Source organism: Centruroides vittatus, unplaced genomic scaffold (genome assembly GCF_030686945.1).
Source record: "Centruroides vittatus isolate TY-2023 unplaced genomic scaffold, ASM3068694v2 contig_955, whole genome shotgun sequence".
Classification (NCBI taxonomy): Eukaryota; Metazoa; Arthropoda; class Arachnida; order Scorpiones; family Buthidae; genus Centruroides; species Centruroides vittatus.
The window spans coordinates 916,782-939,052 of record NW_027122634.1 but is presented as its reverse complement, the minus strand read 5'-3'; the positions used below and the strand labels follow the sequence as shown (position 1 = coordinate 939,052).

At 28.8% G+C, this 22,271-nt stretch overlaps 1 protein-coding gene across 2 annotated transcripts in view; it reads right to left on the bottom strand.

Moving 5' to 3' along the window:
* Positions 1-22,271, bottom strand: part of LOC136985182 (kinesin heavy chain-like) — an 84,331-nt gene that overhangs the window by 25,842 nt on the left and 36,218 nt on the right. For both annotated transcript variants that reach the window (XM_067282393.1, XM_067282394.1), the window contains exons 3-14: positions 21,278-21,351; positions 19,557-19,661; positions 17,242-17,290; positions 16,831-16,886; positions 15,448-15,535; positions 10,570-10,694; positions 9,908-10,012; positions 5,475-5,623; positions 5,138-5,286; positions 4,769-5,028; positions 3,185-3,391; positions 2,958-3,107 (exon numbers count right to left, since the gene is read on the bottom strand). In XM_067282393.1, the coding sequence (XP_067138494.1) occupies positions 2,958-3,107; positions 3,185-3,391; positions 4,769-5,028; positions 5,138-5,286; positions 5,475-5,623; positions 9,908-10,012; positions 10,570-10,694; positions 15,448-15,535; positions 16,831-16,886; positions 17,242-17,290; positions 19,557-19,661; positions 21,278-21,351 (1,517 nt within the window). The remainder of the gene's footprint in view (positions 1-2,957; positions 3,108-3,184; positions 3,392-4,768; positions 5,029-5,137; positions 5,287-5,474; positions 5,624-9,907; positions 10,013-10,569; positions 10,695-15,447; positions 15,536-16,830; positions 16,887-17,241; positions 17,291-19,556; positions 19,662-21,277; positions 21,352-22,271) is intronic.

Below are 22,271 nucleotides of genomic sequence, written 5' to 3'. Positions count from 1 at the left end.
GTAGTGTATGTGGTATAACACCAGTAGAAGATAGGACAACAGGAACCTTATCCATCCTCCATAGCTACCTTATTTCTCGAGTAGTGTACTTCTTGATTTTTTCAGTGTGAGCAATTTTAATGTTACAAGTGTTTAGAACAGAGATGTCTATTATATAAGTAATCTTACTGCATTTGTCAATGAGAGTGATGTCAGGTCTATTGTGATAAATTGTTTTCCAATAGTTTGATGCAGTTTTTTCAACACAGTCCTGAGTTAGGTCATAGGCATTACTGCTTAGTGGTGTCTATATTATTTATATGTAGAACTATGTCCAGCTGCTCAGAGTGTAAGTTTTATTAAAAGTGTGTGATTACTGTCTGCTAGAGTTATAGCTTTATGTAGTTTTGTGGAAGAACTCCTACAGAGCCGGAATTGTTTGTAGTGCAGGTTAACTTTATTAGACAGACCACGGCCACCTTTATAAGGAAGAGTTAGTCTTTCTACGGATGATTTCAGACGATATTGTTTATGCTTAGTAAGTGTTATTCTTGTTTTCCTTTGGAGCTGCTTGAGATTTGTGCTTGTCCAGTGTATAACTCCAAAAGAATAAGTGAGTACAGGGACAGCATATGTATTAACCCCTTCCGCATCATAACCTGAGTTATCTCAGGCTGTGCGTGCAGCTGCGCAGTCCATAACCTGAGATATCTCAGGCATGGGCCTCAAAAAAAAGCCTTGACTTATAACTTTTCCAAAAATGTATAGATCATAAGGTTTATCAACATATATTTCTGCTTGAAATAGTGAATATTTGACACTTTTTTTATATTTTTTCAATGCTTTATACAATAATACATTAAAATAAGCACTTAGTTAATTTTTTCCTGCATTTACACAATATCTGGAACTAATGAGTTTCCCGGTGAAATTTTCTTGTTTAAGTAAAGTCAAATAACATGAAAACTAATAGAATTACGGCTCTAAAATGAAAAATATAGCTATTTTTTAACGTTTGTTGCATTCTGACTTTAATCATGTGAATTCTTCGCGGGAAAATCCCAACCATTCTGAAAAACTCTCATTTGTTGAAATTGATTCAGTCATAATATAAGTTACCAATTAGAGTGTAATAGGCATAGAAACAAAACTTTTAAAGCCAATTAACAGCAAAAACATCTTCCATAAAATTATTATAGAGAGGTGGAGTTTCCCGGAAATATTTATTGCCAGATAGTTTTAAAAACATATTTACTCACCTAAATATTGTTGAATTAGCTAATTTAATGTCTAAGTGCATTAAATTAGTTAATTAGAGCTAAAAAACAATTTAAAAAGCAAATTTATTGCAATTTTTTACATTTTACTTCGAAGATTGGAGATGGGGATTTTCGCAGCAATTTTTTTCTTTCACAAGTCTATGATTAGTTAAAGTAATGTCAACAAAGACAAAAGATACCCAATAAAACTTTAGAAAGAGTTTCCCTTTGATTGTTTTCAGCCAACTGTGTAGTTAACTGCAAAGATTTACTGTAGAATGGTAGGGGAATGTATTTACTGAAATATTTATGGCCCAGGGGTGATAACAGAACCTTATTGGCTTAAACAAAGTCAATCAACATACAGAAAAGTGAATCAAAGCTAAGATTGCTGGAAAACTCAAATTAATCAAATATTTTTTATTACTTCTTTATTTATGCCTAAGGGCAAACTTGTATCACTGATTAACAGATAGTCACGTGATATACGCCTAAGGGCAGCTTTGAAGATGTTCATGTAATCGATCTTGCGCAACCTGATTTTGGGGCTGTACTCACGAAGAGTTGCTTCTAGAGGCATTAAGTTCCTTTGATGTTTTTGCTCCTATGGATATGCTCTACAGCTCTGATAAGGTCCCAACCATCTCATTCAGAGCTTGAATTGAGCCGAATTGGACACTTTTTAGGCATAGGGGATTTTTGTTTTGTAGTAAGTTTTATGAAACTTAGTATTTAACAATATTCCTGTTTTATGCAAGAGATGATTTTGTGTCAAAATGTCGATGTTTTTAATCAAATAATTAATTAATTTTTATGTTTTAAGTGTATCAAAACCAGTTTTTTTACTTGGGAAAAGTTTTTAAAACCCAACTTTTCCCAAGTAAAAAACCCTACTTTCACCACTGGTGTCCAAGGAAGACTGTGACAAATTTTTTGAATATGAGCCTCTGCCTAACTCACAAGTGTTGACCTTGTTAACCCGGGCAATGTTCAAGCCACTATTACACTTGGATTGCATTATCACTATGGTTAGATCTCCACAGATGTGGGTTCAGTCATTCTTGGCTTCATTTCTCTCCACAGACCTAACTGGCATGGATGATGCTACCAAGAATAGATTCTCCAGCTGGCATAGCTCTTTGGTTCATCAGAATTACCGAGCTCTTTCACCACAGCAAGGTTGTGACTGGCAAAAGAGTTAAAATTATTTGGTCCTTTCTGTAATAATACTGGATATACTTAAAGAAAAGTAAATCAAAACTGTATTTTGAAAGTTGCAAATAAATTTTATCATAATCTAATTTTTAAAGATATCTTAACAATATGTATAATTAATTATAATTATTTAAAATGGATAAAATAATAATATAAATGACAAAACAATAAAGAAAAATTCTCAGCTGCTTTGAAATTAACATCTTTTCTGAATAATCAGCACAGCACATCCTTGCTTAACTTAAAGTGGCACTTCTCTTCAAAAAGAAGTTAAATCTCTCTCTTTCACAAAATTACTTTCAATTCCAAAAACTGAAGAAAATTCATTTACCAGGGATAAAAGTTTATATTATTAGTGACTAATGCAGAAATTTTCAGTGTGTGTGTGTGTACTAATTAAGTTTATTTATATATAATTTTATATATATAAAAATTATCAGCATTTCAACTTATTAAACTATTTTCAAATAATTTACATCAAATATGCTGTAAATTAATATTTACTTTCATATCAGTAGTATTTCCTCCAAGAACCATACCAACTTCACCTAAATCTTTTAATAAGTTTGTCAACATTTCTGTCATACGTTTACGCTGATGGAAACTAGTATCTTTTATTTGTTGAAGTTCATTCTGAGTAGAATTCAATTGACTCTGTAAATATTTAAATAATGTTGATATTAGAAAAATTTATTTAAGAAAATTAACAACCTTAATGATATCTTATATACCAGTCTTTGACTTAATTCTTCACTTAGGCATTCATACTCCTTGCTTTTATTTTCTGCCTCTTGAGACTTTTGATCATAATTGACTGCTAATTCTTCAAGTGCTTGTAAAACTTCTTTTACTTCTTCTTTTGCAGATTCATATTCTTGTTGGATACGACTCATCTCTTGCTGAACATTCTCATAATCTTTTCTCATTGAACCAATCAACTAATAGTAAAAAGAATAAAATTTATAGCAAGTCACTTACCGAAATTGTGTACAATTTTTAAAAGATAATTTTTCAAATTAATAATTTTGACAAATAAATACAGAGTTTGCTCTAACAAAACCCTACACATTGAAATTATGGTTCTGAAGCAATATTAGAACTACACAAGTTCACGCTTAGTTTATTTATTATTTTATAATCAGATTCATAAAATTAAACAAACACTAAAAAATTCCAATTGATTTCTATATATAAAAAATAATAACTAAAGATTATTAATCTTTTCTGTTAAATTTTACTAATTTTTTGATAAGTGAAAATGATCTACTTTTGGAGAATTTAGAGCTTTTAATAAAATTATCCAAATTTCAAATTAGAAGATTGTATTGCATCCACCACACACATTAATATTACATTAAATGCATTAATTTGAAACTGCAAGACCCATTATATTTAATTCAAACAAAAATAAATTTCTCTGTGCATTATAAATAATATGTATTACAAAAATATGATAAAAATGTCTTGACCAAATGACGAAGTTGATCTTACTGGTCACATCTTCACATCACACATCTTCCTTGTTTTTCTATAATAGAACCTTCCTAAAATGTTAACTATCATTGTCTCAGATCTCTAATACCACTTTACAACACTTTCCTTGCTTTAATAAACTTTATAAAGCAAGAAGATATTTGTCTCTGCTCAGATTTTTTAAAAAGTTTTTTTTATTTTTTTAACTGGATATATATTTTTTCATATTTTAAAAAAATTTAAGAATTTTTGGCAACCAAGTAGGATAAAAAGACAAGTCAGGTTGTCATGAATGTATTTTGTAACACAGAAGTGGATAAAAAGTGACTATTTCAACAGACTTTGTCTTCAATCTTAATATGATACCAACATATGGATGAAGTTACCAAAATTCAAAACCATCACAGCATCAGTGTTTTTTTATTCTAACGTGACTAAACAATAATCAATGTCTGAACTGACAAAAACAAAATTTATGTACTGTTTTTATAACTATTATGAAGTTTATTATAGAGAATATGAAGTTGTATGACTCTCAGCATAGTTACTTTGTTTTGTTTCAACTATATGTGCCTTGTGTTTGCCAATATGTCTACTATAAATAGTTTATGAATGATCACCACAACTTTCAATAATGGTGATATGTCAAGGAATCCCAAATTGAAGTTTATTCATTTTGAATAATACTAATTTTTTTCAAAATCCCTTAAAATTTAAATTAAAAAGTTATTATGTATACAAAAGTTAGTTTCTAAGCACAGACAATCATTTAGAAAACAATTATAATTCTGTGTATAAAAACTGTTAGACAATATGGAATAACAATAATAATAATAATTTACTTCTTCCTGTTCAAGCATTTGTTCTTTAAGTTTTTCTATTAATTGACTCTGCCGATCAATTTCATCATCTTTTTCGTCCAATTGAGCATATAAAGATAATCTTTCTTCTTCAAATTTTACTCTTTCATCATTGCTTAAAGGATCTGATGAAATTGGAATGGTAGGAACAGGAACAGTAGGGGGAGGAACATCAGACAAGCTTAAAGTGCTAGTTGTTAAATCTGCTGAAGCTAACTGTTCATCCTGTGGTACTGTCTCACCTATTAATAGATTAGTTGTATTTTTAATGTTTGCTAATATTATTTGATATTCAAGCAATAATAAACATGCAATAATTTAGTTGTTCATTAAATAAAAATTTTTGTATACCATTTCTCCATCTGTTAAGTTCAAGTTCAGCACTATTAAGCTGTCCTTTCAATTTAGAAACTTTTTCTTTCTCTCTCTCATATCTTCTCTTCCATTCTTCAGCTGTAAGTTCTTCATTAACAATCACAGTATTCTTAATTGTTTTAGCTCTAAAATATAAAAATTAATTTCATTCCAAATTAAATTTGTTAAAATTTATTTTAAATTAAAACTGTTAATAAGATATAATTTAATAGATTATTGTATTTCCAACTATTTATTGTACATATAAAATTAATTCTTATTTCAATTCCAATCTACTGCAATACAGATCATTACAAAAATATAGGAAAATTACCTTCTGCCAAATTCTAATGTTGATTTTGTTTCACATTCATTGTAAGAAGCTGGTGAACAACAGATAATAATTGTTGTACGAGAATTTCCACCTAAACTTTCTTGTAGAATACGAGTGAGTTTGCTGTCTCGATAAGGAATGTGTGACTTCTAACAAGATTTTAAAGACAATATAAATAATAATGTATCAAATTAATAATTCTGTGACAAAAACATACAAGATGTCAATATAAAAATGGAATTCCATGTATTAAAATAAAAGGCACACTACCCAAAAGTTTTTGTTTTTGCTTCAGTTTTTAAATATTTCTAATTTAAGAAGAATGTAGTAATAAAAGATGATAAACAATACATCAAGTAATAATTTAATAAAATTAAGGAAGAACAGACAATAGGAATTTATAGGTCTACAACTTTTTCAAATTGCAGTCCAATAATATATTAATAATTTATCAGTATTTGATGAAATATATCACTAATTGGAATTATAAAAACTATAATAATTAATATTTCCATCATTATTGTATCCAAAAAATAATATAGTAAATTAATTATCTGAGATAAAAATTATTAAAAAAAAGTAATTTATCAAAGATGCTATATATTTGTTTACAACAATTGAATATTTGTATAACTTTCGATTGTAGTAATTTTAAACTGTTCAGTAATGTTAAAAAAGTAATAATATTCATATACAAATTTTATAAACTTTTGATTTTCTTTTGTTTTCATATTATAAAAATTAAAAAAATTGAAACTTCAAATTTTATAATGTAATATTTTTTACTGTTAAAATTTTAAATAAACTAGAAAATGTTTCAACGTTTAACTGAATGTTTTAAAAAATTTTCTATTATTTTCCTTTCTGGGTATGCAATGCCCATTAAAAGTTTTTCCTTGAACCTGGTAAATCAAGAAAAGACTAAAAGATAAATGACAAAGTATGTGGAATGACAAAATCTACAATAAACTATGAGATTAAATTACTAATAAAAAATTACACTAATGAAATTTATGATAGGATATCTGAAGTGATTACGAATTGGTTATGCTGTCTGACTCATCAATACCCTTTGAAGTGTGAGAATCAACTGGTACATAAAATCTGTGATTGTGCTCTAAGGATTAAACATATATTGTTAGAATTCTGTGAGTTCCATATTATTATTATACTACATTTTGAAAATAATAAAATTTACCAGTATCTGGGCCATAGGCCAAACCTGGTTGTAAAACTTGACTTTCTAAATCTCAAATATATTCAGAATTAATTTTTGTATAGTACTTTGTTGAATTATGTAAAAGATAATAACAATGTATATATTTGTCTTTATTATAAACTGCACAAATCAAACCAAAACTGAATAGATAAGATAATAAGTTTAAAAAAGTCCACAAAGTGGCAAAGGGAATCAATCTTGAATGGAGCAGACAAATGACAATATGATAATGCCAGACAAATGATGGTAAAAACATCTTTCTTGTACATTTTCCTTCTTTAATATGAAAATAGTGTATAACCTATGTTTATCTGTAAGAAATAAGTTTATCAATAACAAAAGACACTTAAAAATTGGTTCAGTAGATTCCAAGATTATCTCCAGCAAACAAACAAATGTTCTTGCTTTAAATTAAAAGAAAACATACTGCAGATTATTAATAATTATTTTCATTAATTTTTATAATACAGATTATTATCATTATATTTTTGTGACTTTTTAAAGATATAGATTAGTTAAAGAGAAACTTTAGTTATCTTATTTACCAATTAGTTTCCAAACATAAAAATATTCTTATTTCACATTCCCAATCTACTTGTCAATCATAAATTCAAGTCTTATTTAACAAATACTGTGATAATAGTTTTTATAAATTTTAACTAATAGAATATCAAAATGATTTCATAGTAAAATAAATAAAATTATATACAGGCACACCCTGTTATCCAAATGTCATGTGTCCTGAAAACAATTCATATATCAGGAAATGTTTTCTATTATTTCTTATGAAAAGTTTTGTAATTTGTTCCCAGTCAATTAAAGTAACACCAAACAATTTTCCTAAAGACATTAAAACAAAGCAAAAAACTTTTTTACCTATAAACCACGATTTTAGCATGATGTTAAACACTATAAACTCTAAAATATTTAATGAGATTATTAAAAAATACATTTGTAATAGCAACACAACAAAATGCATTTGTATAACAATACTATAAAACTTGTGTGAACTATAAATCGCATATAACAACGAAAATAAACAAGAAAATGAACCTACTATAATAAACTTAAAAATAAGCTTGTAAGATTGCATTGGAATTTTGTGATAAAAATCACTGAACTGCAAATCACAATAAAATACAAATAATTCCATTGAAACAAACAGAAATAGAGTGAGAATAAATTCACATGCTACTTCCCATTTTTACTAGTAAGAGTTTAGAATTTTTCAAAATAGTATTCTCATCTTTTCTCTAAAATGGAAAAATTGAAGGGTCACAAACTATAATCAGCATCACATGTAAAAGTTACTATGACAAAAGCCCTTTAAGACATCACAAAAATGATTTCTAGGACTTTTACAAGTGATATGGATATTGGTATAAGTATAGTTCTGGGAGGACTTTATTTTAAAGATAGGTGTAATGTAAACATTTCTGTATGTTGTAGACTAAAACTTTCATGAAAAGTACAGTTCTCATTTTTTTACTCCACTTTCTATATGTACCTTAAAACTAAGGAGCCTTCTGAAGTATCGGAATTGAGGAGAAAACTACATCGCACTAGCCATTGGATGCAACAGAACAGGGTCACCCTTGTCAGGGCCGACAAAACCAAATCTCTGGTCCTTATGAAATGCAACATGTATGAATGCCGATTACTGGTTTACATTAGACTCACCCAATGTGATAGAGTAGACAAGAGTATTGTTGATAACCAGGCTATATTGTTATTGCTTATTGCTGAATATTGTTGCTGCAGTCCAGGGTTAAGCATTTCGCCCATACCAAATTAGCTGATCGCCTCGCTCTTGGTAACATTGTTGTTGACTCCCTTGATATTCCTAGGTTTTGCAAAGACCCATAAACAGGGGAAGCAACTCCGTCCTGTTGTCGACAAAGCTAGAGCACCTACATGTAAGCTCAAAAAGGCCACACACATCCTGCTCACTCCTCAACTTGAGGGGTATCCTTATATCGTGACTAACCCTGTGGAGCTTATAACCCTTTTGAAGGATGTCATCTCCCCAATATATCACTGTCTTTGACTTTAAGTCCCTATGGTATGTCCATGCACATACCAGTGGAGTCATGTGACCCTTTTCCTTATAAGATTGCAGCATACAACGCTTTAATTAGGAGAATGTTTACACATTCGTCTACTCCACAAGCTCTTGCCACTGAATTAATGCTTATACAGTGTGTAGCCTCCATGCATGGGCACCCCAAGCTTACCCATAAATTAATTGAATGTTATCACTGCTCACGCTCAGATCGCACCACTGTGGTTGATGTGTGAAGGGACAACCAACCCGATGATGAAGAACGGGTCCCTATCACATTTAATCCATATGTAAAATCATTATGTACCAAAATCGCCAAGAAACACTGTTTCAGATCATGTTCAGGAGGTGTCTGACCATTTTTGACATCCTCCGCAATGGGAAGGACCTCCTCCCACCAGAACAGACTCCCTGGCATGTACAGTATCCCCATTAAGGACAACAGATTTGATAGGGACCTTGTTTACATCAGTTCGACTAAATGCTCCTTGGGAGTTAGATTACAGGAGCACCTCACAGACATACAACATGCAAGAAATACAACTGCCCTCACCACATATGCCACGGATCCAGACATTGATGCAGACGGATCCTTTAACCAGGCGAAGCTCATCCTCGCTTCACCCTGCACCTAAGATGGTTGGAAGCCGTTCACATATAAATCTAGCCTGTTTGCCACATGCATCAATTATAAAGAGGAGTTGGTTTTGTCGGTAGCCTGGCAGGCCCTGATTGCCACTGATCTTTAATTGTCAAGATCTACCAGCCATAAGAATGCGGATGCACAACATGACAAATATTTCTTGAGCATCGGATTCAAACGATTCTTCAAATTTTCGTAATCTTAATGTTTTATCAGAAATTTCGTTTAATACTTGAAGAACAACAACTCAGGGGACTTCGAAAATGTCAGTGGGAACTTTCTTTTTTATTTTTTTCATCACACACTGGTTATCGGTTCACAGAGAATGTTTTTCTATGTATGTACCTTTTTGATATTAAAATCTAAACCAGATACAAATCAATGTGGAGATAAAACCAACACAGTTTAAGTTGCATTTTTTGTAAAAACAAAGGAAGCACCATTTTTTGACATCCTGCATATATATTCATCTGTCACAAAAAAATTATTGAGTATATATAAAAATTTACATTTCCATCTGCAAGAGCTGAGATCACATTTCCTAATGCAGATAATGATTTATTGATATTCTTTGCTTCATCCAGAACCATTCCTTCTGCTCCTGTCTTACTTACCTATAATAAAATTAAAATTTTATTATTTATTTCCAATTCACACGATAACTAAAGAATAATAGAAAATTTTATCTCATCTTTCATTTAATTAAAATAAAAAACAGGAAACTATTTAATTAATGAATTAATTAAAAATCTATCAAAATAAAAATCTTATAACTTGTATTTTCACATAATTATTTACAATAATTAAAATATACATATTAGGAACATTTTAAGTTTTAAATATAATTTATTTTATTTGACAACTGCTGAAGATTTGTGTGCATATTAAGACATGTACAAGGCATACAATAACAAAATGATGTTGCATTTAATAACAATTTTATTAACAAAATATTCTATGAAAACTCACAAAAGAAAATTCACCATTTAAAAGTTCCTCTATAAGTAGTTCATATTTTTTTCTTTATGTTGCTGATTGCATTCATGCAATCAGCAACATAAAGAAAAAAATATGAAGATAAAGAAAAGTAAAAAGTATATAATGAATGAGTAAATAAACTTAATGATAAAATAAATTTATATTTTTTATACAAAATTTTTTAAAAACTTACTTTTTCACTTCCTGCTAAATCAACTAAATACAACTTTCCACTTAATTTCTTTTCATTTTCTAAATGTTCTTGTTTAACATTAATTAAAAATACACTATGACTTCGAGAGCTATGTTCATTCATATCTACAGTTAAAACAAAATCAATATATCAATAAATATTATTACATATTAAAATATAATAATGTTAAAAATTTTTTTATTATTTTTGTTAATAATTAAATAAAAACACAAACAGGAATTTTAATAAACCCAATGAAGGGATTAGCTTAAAAATGTTAGTTTAGTAGAAATCTTGTGCTGAATATTTAAAAAGGCTGTGTTATTCATTCTTTAAATACATCCAGTTTCATTACTTGATAATATAACATTAACTTGTTTTAATTAATGCTTATTCAATACTGTCAACTTTGTAAAAACTTACTTATCCTTTTAATGTAATTTATAACGATAAATATAAAATATATAGAATAATATTTCTCCTCCTTTCTCACTAATTTTCTAATAATTTCAACTTGTGAAATAATTAGAAATCAGAAATTAATCATAAACAATGATTTATATACAAAGTATAAATGATGTAGAATCACTAGCATGCTTTAGAGCAGGACTTTTTAAACTATGGGTTGTGACCCCATATGGGGTCATGTATCAGAATTTGGGGGTCAAAAAAACTTTGGCAACTGTTCATCAACCTGAAATGTTCCCCTGTCAGATTCTCCAATATTGGTTAGCAAAAATAATTATGAAAACCATTTTAATTTAAAATATTTAATTAAAATTACATTATGAATGCATAACAGAGTAATAAAACATTCATATATCTTTTCTTGCTGTGATCTGCTATTACTTACCAATTAAACCTATTCCAATATTCAGTCTTATTCTACTACCATTTACTTTTCACTTTCCAAGCTGTTATATATAACAGAAGGAAAGTATGACAATCAGTCAAAAAATGAGCCCTCAAGATTTTTTATTTTTGGACTCAGGACCTTGAATCATCAAGTAACACAGAAAAAAACGGCCCAAATTTTTTCTGTATATTGTTGTGTTTGTGTGTGGAGGAGGAATTTTTTTGTTCACCCACCTTGAAGCTTAATAACACCTGTGTCTTCTGTTGAAAATTTCTGAAATATTGTAGGGAGATTTGTGTATTAAAGAATTTATGCTATTAAATTTTTATGGTTAAAAGTCAAGGGGATGGAGAAATAAAAGGGGTTTTGTGTTATATCCTGAGTAAAGTGAACTTAACAAAAATTTTACTTTTGATTAGCATTTACAATTTTTTATAAAACTCACCCTTACCAATTAAGCTTTTTGCCATTTTATAACAATTAATTATATAAAAAGTTTTTAAATAAAATATCATAACAGATGGTGTCAATGAAGTGTTAAATGTTGTTGCCGAGAAAGTTATGCAACTTGTTGCTGAATTTTTTCAACTTTACTTCACATGATGCCATGTGCAATGCAAAGTGCCACCAAAGTTTTTTTTTTTTATATAGCAGTTTAATTACCAAAAATAGAAATTTTAATAAAATCTTCTTGTTATCATTCCTCAGCACAAAATTATAAAATCTATACATCCCTAAGTTGTATATTGTGACTAAGGATTGTGTTTTCCTGAACTTTTTGGATTCTCAAGTATTGGGAATTTGAATGAAATCTCAAGAATCTTGAGATTTGAAAAAAGAAATTCATTATGTATAAAGGACTTGGATTAATTAGAAAAAACAATGCAGAAGAAAACCACACAAAGTAGGACTAGAAGATATAAGATTAAAAATTTAAGTTGTAGTGCTTGGTCACTAAATGTATTTTTTTTTTGTATTAGTGTCAATTATTTAATTGATTGTGTTGTAGTTAGAGAAATGGAAATAAATTCCGTTCTGTTTATGTTGTCTCGTACCAACCCTTTACGGGTGAAGCTTGTAAGTGGTCATTAGTGAATTGGCAGGTCACATGGTAGAGGTTCCCGGATGGTGGGAGCTTATAAAATGTGCGTACCATGCATGTGGAGACACTTTTATTTTTTCATGGACATTGGCTTGGAGGAACCTCATCAGGGGCGATCGAGTGAGGAAGTTGTTTGCTAATAGATTGGAAGGCAAGAATCGGAGAGATAAGACTGAGAAGAACAATCCAGATCCATCGGCATGAGGAATCGGTATCTGCCTTTCGTAACAAGAGTATTACGTAGCAGAGGAAATGTTCATTCAATCACCATATTTATTTTGTTGGTAAGAACTTTTTCCCAACACATGTGGACACCCCATTCCCAGTCGACTGAAACTATCGTGTGACCTGAACGTGTGTAATTATCGTCTGTGAATTTTTTTGTATCTTATTAGGTTAAGTCCACGTTTTTCCCTCTCATATTTTATTAAATTAATAAATTTTGTTATTGTGTGAAGTTATATTGTTAAGTCCTCGTCATTCTTACCGATCTTTGTCTAGATCGTTTCGTCCATCTCAGACACTACAAAGTAAAGGTAAATATGAGACAAATATATTAAAAATTAATTGTATTTGCTTATACATTTAATAAAAATTTTCATTAAAATAATTTTTCAATACACACGAACAAGCTAATATTTATCTGATAAACAAGTCCTTTGTTCTGACACAAATTCCAGAAATGAAACTTTCTTCATTTTGTGTTGATGTTGGTTTAATGCAAAATATAGCAGTTTTTAGCATTTTTACAAGAGGTTTCATAAATATTTATTTCCTGAAATAACGAGCTCGCTTTCCATTCTTTTGATTGGCACTATGCTTTGTAGAATTGATTCTTCCAATTCCTGAGACAGAATTTGTACTTAAGATTGTATGTTGAAGTGGGCAGAACAGTGTTAATTAAATTCTCATTATTATATAATCTATTCATTATGCCTGTTGCTATATTTCTTATATCCTTTTGTGTTTTCATCATTGATGATTATAAAATCAAAATATCAATCAACTTTGATATGGTAGAATGCAACACATTTTCAGTATTTTTCAAATTTTCAGCCAAGATTTAACTCTTTATGCAAAAATAAATAAGCACATACATTTCATTAGTATGCTAATTTGATTTTGTCCTAATAAATGGCAATAAGTGGTAAAATTAAGTATAACAACAAACAGTTAGAATTAAATTTCTTTATTTTCATTTAATGTTTTATTTGTATATTTATTTTATGCACCTATATATATAGGTGCATAAAATATATATATATATATATATATGTATACATACACACCTGGGTCATGTAAAATGTTCTTGGACAAAAAGGGATCAAGAATGGAAAAAAGGTTAAGAAGCCATGCTATAGAGTGATGATAAGTTAATCTAATTTGTTAAATTGGATTACTGGAATGACTTTTTTTGAGGTTCATTACATATATAATATGATTTCAAAAGAATTTGATAATGAAAGTTTTTTAAAAACTATTTTAAGATTATCTGTTTTTTATTTTAATTTTGAAAGTAAAATTAATCACATGAAACTAACTTACTGAAGAAAATATGTGTTTTAGTATTAAAAAATACTATTGTGATCAAAAAGTATTAGAAATGGTTCGTTTAAACTGTGTGCATGCAAGAGGATGCTATCATTTTTTTGTTATTTGGTACGACTTCCATTGACATCTATTATCAATCCATACGTCATCATCTGTTTTTGTTTGCAAATAAATGCTTGTTTTGTGTGTTAAAAATTCTTGCAGTGGCAATTTTTCAAAATGTTGAGTGTAATTAAGCAAAGAATGTGCATTGAATTTTGTTTTCATAACAAAATTACCACTACAAAAATGTAAATGTTGCAAAAAACCTTTGGTAGTGATAGTCTATCAAAAACAAAAGTTTTCAAGGAAAGCAAAGAATATCCTGAAAATGAACTATGCTCTGGTAGACCATCCACTTCAACTGATGAACAACACATCACTCAAGTCAAAGATTTGGTGCTCAATGATCATCATTTAACAATTAGGGACATTACTGAACATGTTCCAATATCAGTTGGATTTTGTCAAGAAACTTTAAAGGATCATTTGGGCTTGCAGTGTCATTTCTCTAGTCATCTCAAAAACATTGAAATTTTTTCATATACATGTTCAAGTGACAAAGGAAATACTTTCCCAAGGTAAATTGTTCTTAAAATGCATCATCATGGGTGATGAAACATGGATCTATGCTTTGACACCAAAGCAGCTCGACAATAAAGTGAATGGCACTTGAAAGGTAAAGAAAAACAAAAAAGAACACATCAAAGTCAGTCAACATGACCTTTCTTGTTAACTATTTTCTTCAAGTGCTACGATGTTGTGCATCTTGAATTCCTTTCAACTGGCCAAACTGTCAAAAAAGTTTATTATTTGAGTGTTTTGTGTCATTTGCATGAAGCAATTCATAAAAAAATAATCTAATTTGTGGTGAGAAAACTCGTGGATTTTGCACCACAATAATGCACCTTCTCAAATGCTCGTTCATAAATTTTTGGCTAAAAATTCAACAAATACGGTTCTGAAAGATCTGTATTCACCTGATATGGCACTGTGTAACATTTTCCTAATTCGTTGACTAAACTATTTCATGGTGACCATTTTGAGTTGATTGATGCTACAAAACAAAATTTGCTGAGAGTCCTAAAGGGGTTTCACGAAATTGACTTTAAAGCATGTTTTGAGGATTGGAAAAAACATTGGCATAAGTGCATTGCAGTGGGAAGGGATTACTTTGAAAGGAATGAAATGAATTTTGATAAATAAATTCAAATTTTGTGTTTTATTAAATCATTCCAATACTTTTTGATCACAGGTATTTTGTAAGATAAATATTTTTAGTACATAAATAAATGAAAATTAATAATGAAAATAAATGTGTCTTTCATACTTGTCACTGCAATATGTCTATTTGATTTTCCTTCATCAATAACCTCCATTACTTCATCTGGACTTGTTACAAATCGTTCAGTTGCTCCCTGTAACGCGCAAAAAACACTATTTAAAAATGTCTATTAAAAATTTATTATTATTAAATATTTTTAGCAGTATTTGTAGATATAATAATCTTATAATCTTAAATTTTATAAATATAAATACAATGCTAAATATACAGGCCTATATTAGTACATGTCATTAGTAGTAATATATCATTACAGATATAACACTAAAAAACTTAAAATATTGAATAAAGTACTTAGGAATGGATTAAACTTAAATATTATCCTGAAGCTTGCTGCACTATTGAAAACATGAGTAAAATGATTTATATATATATATATAAGATATGATGATTATTATATATATATATATATATATAAGATATGATGATTATTATTATATATAATGATAATATCATCGTATCTTAATATATCATCATATCAGTGAGACCAAAAATTTGGTCACTTGGAACATTGTTGTCTGCCAAACTGCCAACCTTCGTCCAATCTCAATGGGTTGCAAGATCAACTTATTATAAAGATGGCAAAACTGGCAAAATGATCACAGATAATTTTGGTCATATTTATTTTATCAGGTATTATGTAAATGCTCTCTCAGGTATAAATGGAAAATTTAACTTGTGTAATGTAAAACTTTCTTTCTATAAATAAATACATTTATTTCTTTATTTATGCATTGTCAATCCAAAATTCCAAAATCAGTAACTTTGCTTTTATAGGATAATGACTCATGTTTCCCAAAAGTAATTCAATAATCTATCAAACATTGTCAGTGCAAAGTATCTGTAACTAATTACTTTCTGTTGGCTTATTATCATTAAAATTGTAAAAAAGGACTGATAGTTATAATTCTCTTCAATTCCACCATATCATATATTTCAAAATCCAAAACATTTTCAGTCCCAAACATATTGAATTAGGAATACTTAACCTTGTATTGTCAAAAAATTTTTTTATTCATAACTTTTTGATTTCTTTGATATACTTATCTATTCTTGTTAGTATAGGAATAATGTTATATCAGTAACTACTATATCCATCAATAATGATTTACTATTACTTGCTTAATGCATCTGACCAATGATCATTATAGGAAAGCTAAATATATTTATAAACAATTTTTTGGAATGAACTGGATTTGCAATTAATAAAGTGTAAATGTATCAGATTATATTAAATTATTAATAAAATCTCATATTTTATAGCTTCTGTCTGAAACATCATTTTATATTATGATTTAAAATGTAAATCACACCATATGTTAGAATAATTATTTATAAACAAAATGCTAACTGTAATCTTAAATAATTTACCTTTACAAATGGAACTCTGTTCTTATCTTCATGAACTGATAAGTTTGTTTTGGATACTATAAATAAAATTTAAAATGCATTATTGTTATTTATACATTAAATCCTAATTAATAAAATTAAATAATGAAAATCAACTTTTATAAATCAAGTATTTAAAAAGTAATAGAAGTCTTAAATATTTCTATGCTACAAGCATAGAAATATGATTTAAAATTTTCTTTATTTAGATAAGTATCAAAACATAATAAAGCTGAAAATGAAAAAAAATCAAAAACAATTCAAATAGTCAAATAATAGTTAATTAAATAAGCAAAGACTTTACTTACAAATATTTATTATAATATAAAAACTTTAACTATAATTATGAATTATATAGTAATCAGAAAAAAATAATAAAATTACTGAACTTACCATCTAATAAATCTCTAATTTTATCCAAATAAATTTCAAAATAAGAAACCTAAAATTAAATTTTCAAAATTAATTATGATATTTCATATGATACCAAAATTATTTAAATCAATAATTAATATAATAATAAAACACAAAATGAAATAAAACTGTGAATAAATATTTATAAAGTTGAAATGGCAAGAATATAGAATTATTTTATTTCATATAATTTTAACTCTTAGTTAATATTATAGGAAGTTAATTTACAACAACAGTAAGACATTTGATTGTAAGCAAGCCTTGCAGCCATTAAACTTCAAATATTCCCTTCAGAATAGTCTTAATCCCAAAAAATGTACAGAGTATATTTTGTCATTATAGAAATAGTTGTTATATAAGTTCAACAACAATAAAAATGGATATATGTCAATTAACAAGACATGTTAAAATAGTCATCTTTAGACTACAGACCTTCAAAACAGGAACAGAGCATGAATTTTCTTTGAATCTAGAATTCCATCATGGTCAGTTCCTCTTTTGAAGGTCTCTAGCCTGAAGATGACCATTTGACATGGGAGAAAGCCTTTGCTACTATAAGTTTCTTTTTTTTTTGCTACATTTTAGTACTTAAGTGTCTTGTTAATCGTTCTATATCTACAAGTATAAATGATACTACCTATTTTCATATGAAAAAGCAATAAAAATATTTCAAAATATAAAAAAAGAATGTAAACTGTAAAATAAAAACTAGTTTCACAATATATGTCTTATTTCTAATGAATTTTATGTTTACCAAAAAGTTTACCATGTTGAGGCAAAAGTATTTTTTTAATTTTCAGTGTGTGTGTGTGTGTGTGTGTGTGTGTGTGTGTGTGTGTGTGTGTGTGTGTGTGAGGTACAGTACACTCTGAAATTTTGCAGACAAGAACAATCTCCATATATGCATGTGGCCCATAAATATATTTTTCTGTAAATTTTTATTACTACTGTCAAATATTATCATACACTTGACAATCACTACATTAGAAACAGGTTGGTCCATTTTTCTGGATAATCATGGCCTGCAAACACCAGGGTATGGACTCTACCAGATGCCAAACATTCTCTATTCTTAACTGGAACTATGCCTGCTTGAGCAGTTTTGTCAGTTGGTGCACATTTCACATGGGAGTGGGTGACAACCTCACCACATGTTCAACAAGGGTTGCAATCTGGTGAGTTTAGGGGGCCAAGGTAGTGTGTGGAATTCATTATCATGTTCCTTCAATCATTTCCAAGCAAGTTTTGCATGATGACACAGTGGATTAACATGTTAAAACCAGTATCTCCAGGCTTATTTCCTGACAAACCATTGTCAGGAAATATAGCCTGGAGATACTGGTGCAGATAATCATCTAACAGGTTCCTGTATCGTTCACTATTCAAGGATTGTGGAATGATAATCAATGGCCCTACACCTTGCCAAGAGAGATGGGGTTCCACAATCTAGTGTCAGCAGCTTGTGGAACCCCAACTCTGCAACCAGGGGATCCACATCCCCTGGTTGCAGAGTGGGTTTATGCTATTTACACTATATTTGGACCAGGCCATTGGTATGGTTCAGCTTAAAACAGAACTCATCACTTCATACGACCATGTTTTCTGCATGTCCAAGGTCTAATGACACCTTTCTCTTTGCCCATGAGATATATTGTTTGCAATAACACATGGTCAATAGAGGCACCCATGCAAATCAACCACTATTGAACTCCAGCTAATGCAAGGTATGTCACATAGTCATTGTTGAAACACATCTGCCTTATCCACTGTTTTATTGGCAGAGTAAGCTGTTCACTGTCTTTGTTCAGATAGCAGTCTTGACAAGAGATGATCACTCTGAGATCAATCACACATGGCTAACCATTGTATGATCTTCTGGTAGATGTTTACACATCATCCATCCACCTGTGGTATACCCTGGACACTGTGGTATAAGAACAGTCTGAATACAGTTGTTTTGGAAATACTGGCACCCACCATCCAGGCCCCAAGACTGTCTGTACTTAAAGTCACCCGAGTTGCCCCAAGTGGCAATTATTGCCTTCTACTATAGAAATGACAGTCAACACATCATAACTGCAGCAAAGGATAATGTGACAATTATATGAATCCTTTTACCACCTCTAAGAAGGTGCTGGAATGGTATTCCTAAAACAATGACCATTTAGTGTATTTAAAATTTATTAAAGTAATTTTTTACTTCATATCACTAATTTTAAATACTTAAATGAGAAAATTACACTTAAAGTGGCAAATAATTCCAAATAAAATATAAAATCATAAAATAAAAATACCTTAATATGGAATTCTACATTTTCATCCATTGTATAAATATAATTGAAAATATCATTCACGATCCTAGGAATGATTCCTTGTTGAGTAGGGTCTCCAAGAACACCCTAAAAATTAAAAGATTTTAAAATTAAAATCAGTTCATAAAGTAATGTTAATTAAATACATTTTATTATACTAAAAAAATTAATTGATTAATTAAATAAAAATAATAACAACCACCATCATACAAATAATAAAAAACTGTTCTAAATTCTTAATAAAAATTATTTTGTACCTAAAATTACTCCATTCATAATGCATTTAATACGAAATATATAATATATACTACAGATGAAAATATCAATATAATGCCTTCAATAATTTATTTAAACGAATTTGAATCTCTTCAAGACTGTTGAAGAGAGAATTATATGAGAAGGGATTTATTTAAATATTATAAATCTATTTATATGTACTAATTTCCAAAAACAATAATTCCAAGCACACTCCTTTCTTCTCTCACATGAGAGAAGCAGCAATGTCATCACACTACTGTATGTTTATTATAAGTGCATACTTTATGTTATACATGTCTGCAAGTTTCTAAACAAAACATTTAATATCATCCATTTTTCATCTGTATATAATAATTAGATAATTTAATAAAATTTTCTATTAAAATAATACAAGTAAACAATGATTTTATATTAACACTAAACCATCAAAAACCAAAACTTATTTTTCAGAATCTTCAGAATTTGGAACAGATGTTGTGACTTAGCTAAAAATGAAAATCTCTGCTTGAAAATAAAAGCTTCTTGATGAAGACTGTCTTATCTGATGCTTACATTTCATATTTGATTGAAAACACTATATCCAAAAAGTTATTATGCAATATTTACAATCTAGAAACATCTAGTCTGTAATCACATGCCACTGCGTATTTATCATTATACAAAGGCACAAGATTAAAATTGCTCAACTATTGTACATGAAATAAAGGCTTTTTTTTTTTTTTAAAAACTTTTTCCGCCCTGTGGGCACTAAGAGGGCCTTTTTTAGTAGGCCCATTATGGGTTCGGCCAGGCCCACAATGGGGCAACCGGGTGGTGAGGGACGGGGCCCGACATATCCGAACAGACCACCCCCCGAAAAATTCCTGGGGATTATTCGACCCGTTCAGATTCGATCCCGGGTCCCCCAGAGCGGTAAATAAAGGCTGGAAAAAATTACTTTAATTTGGTTGTACTATTTAAAAACAAATCAAAATCATCTCAAATGATGCAAAGCACTATAAAATTCATTGAAAATTAATCAAACCCAAGTTCAATTTCAATAGTAAAAATAAAAAAAACACTTATTTGTAAAAGCAGCCATCTTCATAAATGAGGATTAAAAAATATATACAAAATAAAGGAAAATTTTTAGTTATTAATATACTGTGCACAAAAATATAAAGATTATTATTGATAATAAAACACCCATTATAGCTTGTAAAAAATGCAATAGATAAATATATTTTATTTTAATGTTTCATTTTTACAAACTAAATTAGTTTTGGTCAATGTTTTGGAAAGAACTGTCATTAAAAATCTTTAAAAAAAAAAAAAAACAACAGTTTTCTTCAAAAACAATAACAATTTTCTTTTTTACAAAATGATGTAAATTTTTATATTTTACAATAAAATTAATATATATATTACACAATCTAAATGTTATATTTTAAATGATTTTTACTTACTTCCATGGTATGTGTTTTTCCACTAGAAGTTTGTCCATAAGCAAAAATAGTGCCATTGTAACCCATGAGAACATCTAAAAAATAAATTATTCACAGATTATATTAATCTTTTATTTGTTATGATTTAAAATATAATTACATTAAGTCTAATTTTTTTTTGCAATAATAAGTTTATTTGATATTTTTAAATAACTTTTAAAATAGAAATACAAATATGCACGAATCTTTTTAATAATCTTTTCAATACAATAATCTTGAGTCATGCAGTGTTTGTGAAAAAAGAAACAAAAAATTTTTTGCTTTTATCCTACTGTTTATCATGGCAATTTTAATAATAAAAGTTTTATATAAAAAGATCACATACCCAAAATTTCTGCTACCCAAAGTTTCCCAAGAAATACCCAAAATTTCTGCTACATAGTGCAAATTTCACCATTTAGTGATAATTCATCACTGGAAAAATAAACCAGAAACTGGCCAAACAAACTGACAATAAATTGTATGCACTATGAATTAAATACTCACACTGATTGTAATATTGTTTGATAGTGTTTGTATGGGTATTCAAAGTGACAAATATTGCTATGCATATTTTCTGTAAAGACATCCAATCCTCAACAGACGATGGAAAAGTATTTCACAGCCTGCTACAACAGAAGAATACAACAATACTTTTAAAGCTAACATATTGGAAAAAAAAGATTTTGATTCTTTTTTGAATTCATAACAAAATATCACTAAAACAATGTTTAAGACTAGTAAAACAAGTGTTTTTCTTATTTTCCTGTATAAAATGGATACAAAAATAATAATTATGTTTCTTGCATTAATTTATTTGATAATGGAGGATTTGATTTGGTTAGAGTCATTATAATTTCTTCATTTTCAACATCTGCTGAAAATTTCTTTCTCACAGTTTATTAGCATGAATGCTTCAGTCAAGATTCAAACAAGATTGATTTTTAATCTACTCTTTATATATTTAATTTCATTT